We start from the raw sequence: 13,679 nt of genomic DNA, 5'->3' as shown, positions 1-13,679 counted from the left end.
GATGCGACCATTTTTGAAGAAAACTGGGTAAACATGGAGGGGATCTGTCTGCAGTATTTCTCATACCCACTGCTGAATCTACAATGATCACAAAGTAAGAGGTTTAATTTTTTAAAAAATGATTACATATCATGTAGTCATTTTCCAGTTATTTTTGAATATATTATTTCTTTGCAGAGGAGAGAAAGCAACAACGAAATGAAGCTTTCCTTTCCATTACTTTAGCGCTGTGGAAGAAGCCCATAGACATTGTTAAGCATCCCGATCGGTCTTCCACTAGAAATTCTTGCCTGGCCTCATGACTTCCTTACTGTTTTTAGTTTTGATTACAAATAAACATTTATCAGTAAAAGAAATGAAAAGTAACATTTGGGGCACCTGGGTGGCTCAGTGGGTTAAAGCATCTGCCTTCGGCTCAGGTCATGATCCCAGGGTCCTGGGATCGAGCCCCGCGTCGGGCTTTCTGCTCAGCAGGGAGCCTGCTTCCCTCTCTGTCTCTGCCTGCCTGCTGCTCTACTTGTGATCTCTCTCTCTGTCAATAAATAAATAAAATCTAAAAAAAAAAAAAAAAAGAAAAGTAACATTTACCAAAGAAAGAGGTTAAGAGAACTGAGAATTTTATTTTATAAAGATTTGTTTATTTTAGACGTAAGAGAGCGTGTGTGAGAGTGTGTGGGAAGGGGGCGGAAGGGGCGGGAGGGACAAGCCGACCCCAGGGTGAGTGTGGAGCCCGTCGCAGGGCTCGATCTCGTGACCCTGAGGTCATGACCTGAGCTGAAACCAAGAGTGATGTGCTCAACCAACTGAGCTGCCCAGGGTCCCCAAAGGCTGAGACTTTCAAAGGGACACTTTGTACACACACATCGAGAAAATACGGCACAGAAGGGAAGGGAGAGAAGGAACGTATTTACCTCCTCTTTGGCAATGCGCATCTCGTCTGTAACGTTAGAGAAGACGGTGGGCTGGATGAAGTAGCCTTTGTTCCCCCACGGGCCCCCACCACACTCCAGTTTGGCCCCTTCCTTCTTCCCACTCTCAATGAGGTCAAGTATTTTTTCATACTGTTCCTTATCGATCTGTAGGAAAAAGACCACCCAGAAAGGAAAATAAATGAATAGGTTAAATAAGCTTTATAAGGATACTATATTGCCCAGCCTGTTAATGAGGGTTTCAGAATGCCGGAATATTGTTATTAAGTGAAATCTTCCATCAAAACAGCGACAGTGGATCGGACTCACTCTGTGTTTATTCTCCTGACTTTTCCAGAAAGAGCACTTACAGATATATATTTGTGTTCGGCTTTCGTTTTGCAGTTACATAAGCAAAGCATATCAGCCCTGCAAACAAATTTTTTCACACAACTGTCATGTGTTTACAGCAGAACAAAAATGCCTGTTAATAGTCAAACGGACGTACTTGGAAACTATAGTCCTGACTGAAATATTGAGAGGAAAAGGAGAAGAGAACTTTGATACTAGGTTTAATTCAATATGGCAGCTGGAAAGAAAATGCTTTCAGGCTTTGAAGACTCCAAGACCTCTGTTCGCTTCCCCTCATTCCTGAAGCCTCATCTGGCCAGACCCACACCCACCACAGCCCACACGTCCTCCGAGCCGGATCCCCGTGGGGCAGTCTCAGTGGGGCTGATCCCAATTTCCAGCAGGTCCTGATTATTAACATCCTGCTTCCTTACATAGAACCCATCTAAATACACGGCAAGAATTACGGAGCCTTAATGGTTTGTTAAACAGTATTTTTTATAAGGAAAACAAACAAACAGACCCCAAACTGTTAAGCCCAGAGTTCTGGCTGGGATGCCCAGAGTACCCATCTTCCCTCCACGCACTGGAATTAGGCCTGTGTCCTGTCTCAATTCCTATTTTGAGAGGGCCTGGGTGACTCTTGGACCCTGAATCCCTGGAGAAGACTGCCCTGTGTCAGGGGTGGCCAGAATTAAGCTTTAAAGGAACAAGATCGAAGATCTAGAAGTTAGGGTGAAGAGCCTTTTGACAATCCAACTTGTCTTTTCCTATTACTTAAAAAGTGTCACTCTTCATCTTCCTATTTGATCCTGAAATCTCCCCGCCATCCAAATCCCAGAAAAAGGTCTCAGACTAACAGCACACAGCCCTGCTCCCATATCCAAGGAGATTAAGTGCTATTTGAAATCACAAACCGTTTCCTAAAATTTGGCAAAATAGTTGCTCAGTCCTCCTTAGTGTACGATACTTAATTGAATATTTCAAAAAGAAAACATCTCTTCATTTCCAGCAGATTAAGGAAGTCATAATGTTGGTTTAATAACTGTTGGTTTGATATTTAAATTGCTGCCTAGTATTTACCACAGCCAGACTAAGGGGTGGTATAAGTTGTGCCTGGTTAAAATGTTCAGGTTTGCCAGCAACTAGCCAAGGGTCCAAGTATCTCTGTGCAAAGCTTCTCTGGCCTATGCCAAAACATTAATCTCACTATAGCATCAAAAATCATGATTTTGGAGGGGAGGGCGGTTTCATCTTAAGATGTATTTCCTAAGTTCTAACTTTTCCCTGCCTGTGGCCAGAGTGGATATTTGGGACAGTCCTAGTCTTGCTTATTAACTGGAAGGTAAAGGCTGAAAGGATTTGTTTGTTGGAAAACTTAGATGGTCAGTAACTTCTAAGAATACAGGAATTCATAGTGTAGTGTCAGGCTACCAACAATATGGTCCTCTAACCAGCAACCCTCTCATTTCTTGGTGGCAAAATGCATTTCTTAGGCCTCACCCAAGACCTGCTGCATCAGAATTTGCATTTTTAATGAGACTCGCAGGTGATTCAAATGCACAGGAAAGATCGAGAACATTGCACAAGAGTTTAGTCCTAGTGATGGAAGTTTTCAGTTATATCTACGGACATACTCGTGTAGTCTGGCTAATTTTGCTTCACCGTAAATACAAATCTTCCTCAGAAGGTTTCAGACTGGCCATATCTGGATTTGGCTTTCCTTTTGGCCCTCAGGAACTTCTCAGTAAGGCTAGGATGTAGCAAGGGCTCTTTACTGTGTGATGGGCCATTAGCTCATGGGCTAGTCTATGAAATGTAATAGGGCATGGCATTGTAATAGTCTCAAAGTATACGTTTTGATGTGTTTGAATGTGCAAATTCTTTAATTCCTTAGGGCTGATGGGCTGAAAAAGAAGACAGTTTGAGAAATGACACTAAGACATCCTTCATATTATTTGGAAACCATAGATCAACAAAACCAATGAGAGCAGATATATGAAGTTATTGATCTGTGATAGTAATTGTCACTGTAGGTATAAATGGAAGCGTGCAATTTTCATTTACTCAACAGACATCTGGGCACGTACTGTGAACCAGGCACTCAGATGCTTTGTAGAGATTACTGCATTTCACAGCTCGATGACCCTGCAAGATTGGTGTTACTATTTCCATTTTACAGAGGAGAAAACAGAGCCTCAGGGAGGTTAGATTTAAAATCTAACCTCTATTTCGAAAGTCCATCTCTCTGCATTAGGACAAGATGCCACTTCTGCTGATATTGTTATAACCTTTGATGTGGGTATTATTACTTCTTTTGCAAGTGAAAATACTGATTTTTTCCAGGTTTTTAAAAAATTTTAAAAAGAATGCATATTTTGGTCTATGAAATCAAATTGGATAATCATTTCACCAATGAAGAAATATAAATATAATGTGATTAAAATAAAACCACATATTACTTCATTTACCAGACAAGTTATTTTAGGGCTCTTGGGTTTTAATATTTAGCATTGCCTAAGCCCTAAGGTTTTCCTACTTGGCTGTCTTGGCATGAGCAGAAAAACCCCAAGACAGCCTTTTAACTCTTCCAGAATGTAAACTCCATGAGGTCAGGTAGCATATTCTTGTTCCTTTGGGCATTGCCAGGTCCTTATCCCAGGGTTTAGCTGATAGTAGCATTCAATAAATTTTGGCTAATAAAATTTATTTTTGGCTTAGTGAGTGTGTTAAGAACAGTGTTCATTTCAAATCAATAGCATGGAACAGTGTATAATTTTTAGTGTGAAAGAATAAAGCCTCTACGCTTAACTCCAGAAAAGGATTTCTCAACAGTGGCCTTATTGGCATTTTGCGGCAGAGAACTCTTAATTGTGGGGCTCTCCTGTGCATTATAAAATATTTATAGCATCTCTGGCCTCCACCCTCCTTTAAATGCCAGTAGGACCACTCCCTCTCAATCACCCCAGTTGAGACAAAATGTTGTCAAATATTTCCTTGGTGAAGGGCAAAACTGTTTGCAGTTGAGAACGCCGCTCTAGATCAAGATCCCAGAAGGCTCGAGTAAACTCAGAATGAAAGATCCAGGAGTTCGCGTAACAGACAATGAACAGGTCACTGTGCAAGGAAGAGGCAAATGCAGCCTTTGGACAAGAGAAAGACCCTCTTGTTGACAATGGTTCTGAGGGCACAACTGGCCTTTTCCACCGGAAATGAGAAGTTTGCCCAAAACCAAGACCTGGGACCTTCTAGAACACTCAGGCCACCACTGGAAGGCCTGTCAGAGTGCGTGAAGGCCGGCGTGAACTGAGAGGCATGCTAGCGGCCCGCGTCTGTGGGATGGTAGCTGAGACAAAGGGTTGATCCTGAGGGAGAAAGAAGTGCCAGGATTCCACACGAACTTCCAAGTGGCCAGAGACGGCACGCAGGAATCAGGAGGTGTGCGGACGGAGGGGACAAGACAGTGACAGCCTTTGCTGTTTGTCCTCACCTCTTCGATTGCCAACAGGCTTCTTAAACTGTTTTAAGACATGAAGCCAGGGCTGCACAACTTTCTTTAACACTGGGAATGAGTTTGGTGTTTTCTGAAACACCACACTGATACAGTGTGATCCCCTAGGAAGATCTGCGGTAAGGAAATGATCTTACTCAATAAAAAGTAAACCTAAAGAGGACACTTTATTCTTGTCCCCTGTGACTGCTATTTCTTCTTTTGTACACTTACCTGAGGGCCTTGGCTGACTCCTGGGGTCAGAGGATTTCCAAGGACGTACTTTTTAGCCCGTTCAACGCTCCGTCGAACGAACTCATCGTAAATCGATTCTTCCACAAAAAGCCTGGATGCGGCTATGCAGCATTGCCCTTGGTGATAGAACAAGCCGTGGTGTGCAAATTCGACGGCATTGTCCACTGCAGAGGAGACAGTCACAAGGAAGAAGGGACACTTTTTAAACATGACGCATTTGTATGCATCTCTCTCAGGGGCAGTAGGACACTGTGAGATGCACAGTCAGATACAGATCCAAACACCCCCTCCCCGCATTGGCCAGGTGACAAATGAAACTTTCTAATCCTTCATTTGATACAGAAATATTAGCCACAAATATGGAATCTGAAAAAATTAATATAGAGACTACTGAGAATACAGAGAGTGTCACAAGATCCTATCCCACTATAAATGATTTCTTTTAGATATGTTTATTTTAGAGAGAGAGAGAGCAGGGGGAGGGGTAGAGGGAGAGAATCTCAAGCAGGTTCTCTGTGGATTGTGGAGCCTGACCTAGGGCTCGATACCAGGATCCTGAGATCATGCCCAGATGCGAAACCAAGAGTGGGTGCTTAACTAATTACACCACCTAGATGACCGACCCTGTACATGGTTTTTGTTTATAAACATCTCTGCTTATCATTAGTTAGATGACTGAATAGCTCACGCCTCAGATTTTAACTAAATGACAAAGAAAACATGAACTATCTATTGCGTTAAATAATTTAAAAATATTTTTAGACACTCTGATCAATAGGAAAAGTTGTATTTCTGAAAAAGAAAATAATAGTCGAAATCACTCTACCACCTTAACAGTGCTGTTCTAGACAAAACATTTTCCACCTTTACTTAAAATACACCATGTTATTTCATACATGCCCATAAACTCTTCTTATCTATGTATCTGAGATGGTAGGATGGGCCTTAAAAGGGAGAAATAAGTTGTTATCACTAAACCCTAAACAACCTGAAGAAAGTTTTCTCCACATTTTAATTTTTTAACTGTTGGAAGATTTAATTCAAAGGAAAGCAATTGAGTACTGCTCTATTGACTTCGTGAATTAAGCACATCCACTTAAGTTGGAGTGGAAACAGTTTCTAGAAAGGTTTGGTAAAAACCAGGACTCTTATCATATTTGTAGAATATACAGCGAGGCAGTGTGTTCTGAAAAGCTTCGGCTGAGATCACACCGGGCCATTTCTGTTCATTGCCTCATCCTGCAGCTGTCAAAGACAGAACGAGATGGATGCCTGACAGTTGGTCACTGTCGACTGACTCCCATCTCGGAAATAATTGTGGGAGGTTAATCAATAATATAATCAGGATGAACCAGGGATACTGTATAGTGGAGGCACATCCTAATTATAGATGGAATATATGTAAATTTGACCACACTTGCCAGGAAAAAAAAAGGAGAGAGAGACAATCCTTAAACGCTAAGTATCATTGTCTTCTGGGCAGTTCATTTCATGTGTGTATGACCCTGCGTGAAGGGAGATGAAAATTGGGACATTTGCCATCTCTCCAGTTGGTCCCAGTCCAGCACAACTGGGTGTACGTCACCATGCCTAACCCAATGCTAATATTTACAGGCATGGAATTAAAAACAAACAAAAACAAAAACACCATGGCTCCTAAGTACAAGACAGTCACCTAGAGTTCAGCTGCAAAAATGGCCATCTAGGGGCGCCTGGGTGGCTCAGTGGGTTAAAGCCTGTGCCTTCGGCTCAGGTCATGATCTCAGGGTCTTGGGATTGAGCCCCACATCGGGCTCTCTGCTCAGCAGGGAACCTGCTTCCTCCTCTCTCTCTGCCTGCCTCTCTGCCTACTTGTCATCTCTGTCAAATAAATAAATAAAATCTTAAAAAAAAAAAAATGGCCATCTATTCCACACCAGGAAGAAAGAGTGACTGTGTTAGACTCATCTACTTGTGACATTTTCGCACAGTTTGAGAGATTTTCAAGAGTCATTCTGGGTTCTGGTTAATGCCTTACATTTGGATGTTAGAAGCAAACCCTTTTATAAACTTCAAGGTCACGGTCTGGCATTGCCAGACACCAAGATGAGGGGTGAAAAGTTAAGAATGGCTCCCACTCACGGTCGGCATCGGCAAACACAATGCAGGGGCTCTTCCCCCCCAGCTCCAGGGTCACTCTCTTCAGATTGCTTTTCCCGGCGGCTTCTTTGATCATCTTGCCAACCTGGAATACAGCATTACAGAGCAGAAGACTGAACCCGCTCTCCTGAAGGTGGCTTTATTTAGCCTTTAAATGTATATGCGGTCTGTGCCACAGTTGAGTTCCACTGGGGAGAAACATTAAGTGGCTTTTCTCAAGATTTGGCACCTTCTGGTATCAAAGGTCCCGCCGTCCGGACACAAACATGAGGCATCAGAAAAACACTCATGAGAACAGATACGGAGAAGAGGACGGCTGATCTTGATGCACAGAAAGGACAGGAGGTGTTTTTCATTTTAATCAGAACTTCATGTTTCTACTGCTGGACGGGACGCGTCATGATCCAACCATCACTTACCTTCTTGGCTTTTCATCCTGCTACTGAAATCCAGAGAGTTCTGTCCGAACTGGCATACTTACTGCCCCCGGAACCTCATCTCTGTTTCTCCTTCTATGTCTACCCTGACCTGGGCCTCCCTAAGTCCCACAGTTCCTCGGGGTCCGGCTGATACAGGAACTCTTCTGCGAAGCCCGCTCTGTGGAGTCTTTGCAGACACGACTTTTCCTTCCTCTTATACCCCCTCCCCCATGGAACCCTCATGAGGACGGATTCCCAGTCTCCCTTGGATTGTATTATTTGCAAACCCATCAATTTCCCAAACAGATACAGCCCCGCTGGTGGCCGTGACAAAGTCCTGTCCCTGCATACTTCTCAGGACACACTGTCACAGTGGGGGCTGTTTAATTCTGGTCGCTTGCCAGGTCTCTCCCCCCCCCCCACCCCCTTCCTCTCTCCTTCCACACCTTTGAACTGTGGAGCTAGAAAAAAGAAATTGGATCTGGGCTCTGGGCTGCTGCTTCAGTTAGCTGGAATCCTACTGTTCTGGTTTCTTCCTTAATGCTAGTTGCCCCTCTTCAGAGAAAGGCATTGTTTTCATTTTTTTTTTTTCCTCTGTGGATCATGTCCCATCAAGATTATTTGCTGTAGTTACTTTATTTTTCCACCCCTCAGACCTGGCCTGCTTTGTAACTCTTTCCTCTTTACTATTTTTATTGAAGTCCTAACGTCCTAAATGATCTTTGCTTTTCTTTTTGAAAGATGATTCCTTTTATCTTGCTTCTGGGTTTTTTTTTTCTTTTTCTTTCCCTATTTGACACATCAGATTTTAATAAAAAGTTTCTCTCCCAACTGAACAAAAGATAAGCAGGTGCTTGCTGAGCGTCTGTTTGAATTTTAGGTGGTTATTGAACTGACTGCTACTGTGCCTTACAGAGCACAGCAATAATGAATCTGCCAAAGTTTTTATCTTATTTAAAGATGTCGTGCACTAAATCAAATCCTTTAATATAGGTTAATAAAAAGAACCTAAGATTAGCCTTGCAGTTGGGAAATCCTGTCTGAAAATTTCTTTTTATACCATTTTCCTTTCATGGTACACTTCTTATTAAATTTTCATTAAGATGATGATTAAGAATCTTTTGTTTTCTACATAATATTTTCTTTTCTTCTTTTGAAGTCTCTGAATTCTTTCTGCATCTTTTTAAAAAAAAAAGATTTTATTTATTTATTTAACAGCGAGAGATCACAAGTAGGCAGAGAGGCAGGCAGAGAGAGAGGGGGAAGCAGGCTCCCCACTGAGCAGAGAGCCCAATGCGGGGCTCGATCCCAGGACCCTGAGATCATGACCTGAGCCTAAGGCAGAGGCTTAACCCACTGAGCCACCCAGGTGCCCCTGAATCTTTTTTTTTTTTTTTAACTTAGAAATATTTACTTGAGAAACTTTATTAAAGTATATCATTTTTGTCTCAGGGAAGGGAATCTAACTAATACTTTCCTAAAAGCTACAGATGTCAGGAGAATTAGACTGAAGAGTAGCCAGAAGTATGAGTAGGGGAGGAAGGTTACACTTTTGTTTAGTACAAGTTTCGAAAGCAAATAAAAGGTTTGTTTGAGTTTTCCCAAAGGTCTCATGAAAGCCGAAACAAGGAGACATCAGTTTTTGTCCCATGATTTTGTTCTCTTACTTGGGAAGATTCATCACTTTTCTTAAAGCAGTCTGCAATGAAGAAAGATAAGAACCTTCAAGACTAAAGTAGTATGTTCCATGATGCTGTCGCATTGCCATGTGGGGCAGAAGTAGCAAGTGCTCACGAAAATGGTCTAATTTACCACATCCTGCACAATGTGCATTGGACTCTGTTGTTTGCTTTGTTTTCTTTTATTCTGTTTTAAATGAGTCTAATAGGACATTAAAATTCTTACCTTGCCAGAAACACTTTTAGAAAGAGGGTCATTGCTACCATGACCACAAAAGATACAGGTGGTAGAAGCCATGTTAGAAGCAGTAGAAGCAGTGGGTGTGGCCAGGAGTGAGCAAAAGGCTGAAGGAGTGAAAAGATACATTTGAATACCCTGTACAGTGCCTGGTATTTTACTACTCACTAGCTCCTTCAACTGCATTTTGTACAATAAGGTAGATATAATTACTCTCATTTATAAATGAGAACTGCAAATGTAGCAATGATACTTAACGTTTGGAAGACACACTGTTTAAAGGGGTAGAGTAAAAATTTGAACCCAGATGTTTCCTAGTTTTTAAACTCAGAGTTCTACCATTGTTAGCAGGTTAAGTGCCCCAAAGCATGAAGGGGCCCAAGGATGGGTCAAGACAAACAGGCAGTGGTTGTAGAGATGGGATCCGCTGAAGTGATGGGGTCTAGAGCAGGAAATGTGTGTGGAGGTCTAGAAGGCTAGGCTGAGGAATTTCTACCCTTCTGCCTAAACCTCCTCTGTTATGATTCTGATCTGTGACTTCATCATTTTTTAACTTATTGCCACGTCTTATTCCCAGTTGTTTTGTCCACAGAATCCTAAATGCAGGATTCGTTTTCCCCAATTCACTGAGGGGTCTGTCGAATGTAAGCCTTTTCTGTTCTGTGTCTGTGAAACATAAAAAGTATTTTTTGTATTTATCTAGTTTTAAAAAGATCAAGGAAAATAAAATTTGATTTTCCACCATTTTCATTCTCTATGTAAATGTTTCTTTAGGGGTGCCTGGGTGGCTCAGTGGGTTAAAGCCTCTGCCTTCGGCTCCGGTCATGATCCTAGGGTCCTGGGATCGAGCCCTACATCGGGCTCTCTGCTCAGCGGGGAGCCTGCTTCCTCCTCTCTCTGCCTGCCTCTCTGCCTACCTTTGACCTCTGTCTGTCAAATAAATAAATAAAATCTTTAAAAAAAAAGTTTCTTTACATCGGAGTGTTCTAATTAGGGATATAAAATAACCAAATTAGCCTCTCCTCGTAATCTAGGATATTCTTCTTGCTTCTCAATCTCTGGGGGCTTAAAAAAAGGAACCACTCTTCAAAATTCAGAGCAGGTTCTCACCCCTGTGTAGGCATCGCCATTCCTTCCTGTGAATGCCCTGACAGCAAGCACTTTGTACAGCCCTTAGTATCTTACAACACGCTGTCTTGTGTCTTGCGTGTAACAGCACCTTTCTAAGAAGGGGCTCTTCTCATTATCTTTCATACTGTGAACCAGTAAGAGGTTTGCACTGAACAGTCCACAGTGTCACATAATCCAACAGGAGGACTCCAGTGGTCTTCTGCCTGATACCGTATGATTTTGCCACTTTCTACTTGCAACAGAAGATCATCTCAATAGGTGGGACTCCATTCTCCTGAACTCCACTTTCCGGGCGGTTCCCTCTTCCTTTCCCTCTTGCCTCTTCCTGCAGTGCCCACAGCTGACACCCTGTCCTTCACCTTCTGGAAAGTCAAGCTGGAGCCAGAGAGGCATACGTGTGAGGCTCAGCCAGCAGGAACACTGAGGGAGCTGAGTCGCTGGCTCCCTTTCAGAATGATCAGGAAACAGAGAGCCCCAAATAAGGAGCTAAAGGGGATGTTCTGCTGTTTAATTTCCATAATCTACAGGGTACGATTACATTCATTCATACAAATCACTGTGGCCTAATTTAGATTTTCTATCATAAACCATACTAATCATACGACAGGGTCTCATCGGCTCTATTTCTTGTCATGGAAAGTAACGCACACACTAAACACAGTTTCGTGCAGGCCGGGTGTGTGACAGGAACCCCGCTTCATCTCGCCCACATCTGCTTATGTTCTATAAACACGCACGAAGCCTGGAATAAGGAACAAATCATTAAAAGGAACTTTTGTTTTAGAGAAATGTCGGCCTAAAAACGGTGATACAAAACATGCTTCTGACCCCTGGAGATGCAGACCTTCTGCACGACTGGCCTGAGTCGCTAATGTTACCTCCGTGGATCCTGTGAAGGCCACTTTGTCTATATCCATGTGGGAGGAAATGGCCGCCCCAGCAGTAGGCCCGTAGCCAGGGACAATGTTCACCACTCCAGGAGGGAAACCTGCCTGCGGATAAAGAGTAAAACGGTTAGGACAGAACTGAGTATTTAATTCCATGATAAAAAGAGGAGAGTCTGGGATCAAAGCCACCTCTCAATGCTGAGCTTATGAGTTTCTCTACCAAGAAAGACTCATTTAAGTGCTATTATTATTATTATTATTATTTCATTTTGTGGCCTACTTAAAATAACCTCCCAAGTTATGTTACTGGGGAAGTGTTTCTCCTTGGTCGGGGGAAGTCCCTGTTTGACTTTTCTGGATCATTGCCCCGGTGATGGCTGCCTCAAATTTCATAAGAGTAACTCAGAAAGAGAGTGTGTGTAAAAGAGCTTGGTAAATTATTCTCAGAGAAGGAAAACAATGCAATTATTATCCTATCGGCGAAACTAAGAAGCTAAAAGGATCTCACATTTTCAGTTTCTAGCTATTGATTGTTCAGGGCATTCCAGCTGGGCTGCAAGTTTGTACTGGCAATATTTAATCAGTAAAACATTAGATAAGAACTGTCCTCCTGTGCATGACGAAGCTTCGCAGATTGATTTCATTCCAGTTAAAGAATGAACAGGTAGAAAACGGTGTGTACCTAAGATGGGCACATAAAAATTTCATGTTATTAGCATCAAAATGCCCCATTATGATATCTCTTTTGCCCTTTTCCTCTTTCTTTTAAATTTGAAGTGAAGAACAGTTTTAAGATTTAGGTTCAGATTTTTAAAAATTTTCTAGTAACTAAAGCCTGGTTTTTAAGTTCTGGAAAGATCTGAAGGACAAAGAGCAATAAATTGCAAGAAGAAAGGAGAAACCCAATCCGGATAGTTGATGAAACTACACTTCATGTGTTTTGTTTTGTTTTGTTTTGGCCGGTGTTTGAGCAAGAAGGTAAATAAATGCAGAGAAAGCCACAACAGAAAATGGAACATAAATATGTCCTCTCGTGGATAGATATGTTTAAAAATTATGTGGCCCAATATTAAAAGTAAGCATAGTGGCGCAGAGGCCTCCAACCTTTGGAGGGACTGGTTTAAAAAAAAAAAAATCTGCAGAACCTCCAATCCATTAGTGTCAGTTAGAAACCAATGTTCATCTCAATATTTGAAAGAAAGATACATCAATTTCAACGTGACTTTGCATCCATGAGTTAAGCTAAGGAAACAGAAATAAAAGTGGTTGTAAGGTGACTGTCTGACAGGAAGCCTTTGACTCTGGCTTCTTGTCCCCATTTGGGCGGAAGTTCATGGCGGCTAACTGCCAGCTATGTCAGCTGGAGGCCATGTTCAATGTGTTCTCATCTGGATTGGAGCCATTGGCAGGTGGTTTACAGCAGCACCAAGTGAGGCCTTCATAGGGTAAAGGAGGGCTCCTGAGTTCTCATGCGTATTTTGATTTGGGAAACTCACCTCTTGGATTAAAGATGCCACGTGAAGAGCAGTGAGAGGAGTTTGTTCTGCAGGTTTTACAACCACCGTATTTCCACAGCTAAGGGCAGGCCCTATCTTCCAAATGAGCATGACCAGCGGGAAATTCCACTAGAAAGCAACAGAAACAATTGATTCCTTGTATTGCTGAAAGCCACATTTGCCAATCTAACTTCTACATTATTTACTACCTATAGATGTGAAATAATACATGTTGTAGTTTTGTGTAATCAACTGGTGTTTTCAAATTAGGTTCATTGCTAAAAGCAACTAATAAACGCTGGAAAGCTCCAAATAAACTAGATATGGGACAGGAGTGTAAGGGAACTGTAAAATTTTATTAAGTGCTGCTATTTTGAGTTCTTCATCTACTGGAGGAAAAAAAAATATTGCATGGTTTAAAAATCAGGCCTGTTAAACATGTCTGCACATCTTTGAAAATTATAATTATTCCTCCCTCCTTATAGATCATTTGTTGTAACCATGTACCCAATAATAATAGTTAGCAGTGACCTGAAGCTAATATAACAGTGTGCATCAACTATATTTCAATAATAAAAATTGGGTGTGTGTGTGCTTGTGTGTATACGTAGTAGGGGTAGTAGCAATGTTTATTTCCAGGACAAATATCTTGCTAAAGACAAAAAGTATAGGGTCTGGTGGCTAAG

The 13,679-nt window shown here is 42.0% G+C and overlaps 1 protein-coding gene across 1 annotated transcript in view; it reads right to left on the bottom strand.

Annotated features, from left to right (window-relative positions):
- Window positions 1-13,679, bottom strand: part of ALDH1A1 (aldehyde dehydrogenase 1 family member A1) — a 52,370-nt gene that overhangs the window by 12,309 nt on the left and 26,382 nt on the right. Inside the window, exons 6-10 of the mRNA XM_032306349.1 lie at window positions 12,994-13,122; window positions 11,489-11,602; window positions 7,126-7,228; window positions 4,984-5,168; window positions 912-1,076 (exon numbers count right to left, since the gene is read on the bottom strand). Of these exons, the coding sequence (XP_032162240.1) occupies window positions 912-1,076; window positions 4,984-5,168; window positions 7,126-7,228; window positions 11,489-11,602; window positions 12,994-13,122 (696 nt within the window). The remainder of the gene's footprint in view (window positions 1-911; window positions 1,077-4,983; window positions 5,169-7,125; window positions 7,229-11,488; window positions 11,603-12,993; window positions 13,123-13,679) is intronic.

This window comes from Mustela erminea, chromosome 12, assembly GCF_009829155.1.
Source record: "Mustela erminea isolate mMusErm1 chromosome 12, mMusErm1.Pri, whole genome shotgun sequence".
NCBI lineage: Eukaryota > Metazoa > Chordata > Mammalia > Carnivora > Mustelidae > Mustela > Mustela erminea.
The sequence above is the reverse complement of the archived record's forward strand: the minus strand, read 5'-3'. Positions and strand labels throughout refer to the sequence as shown.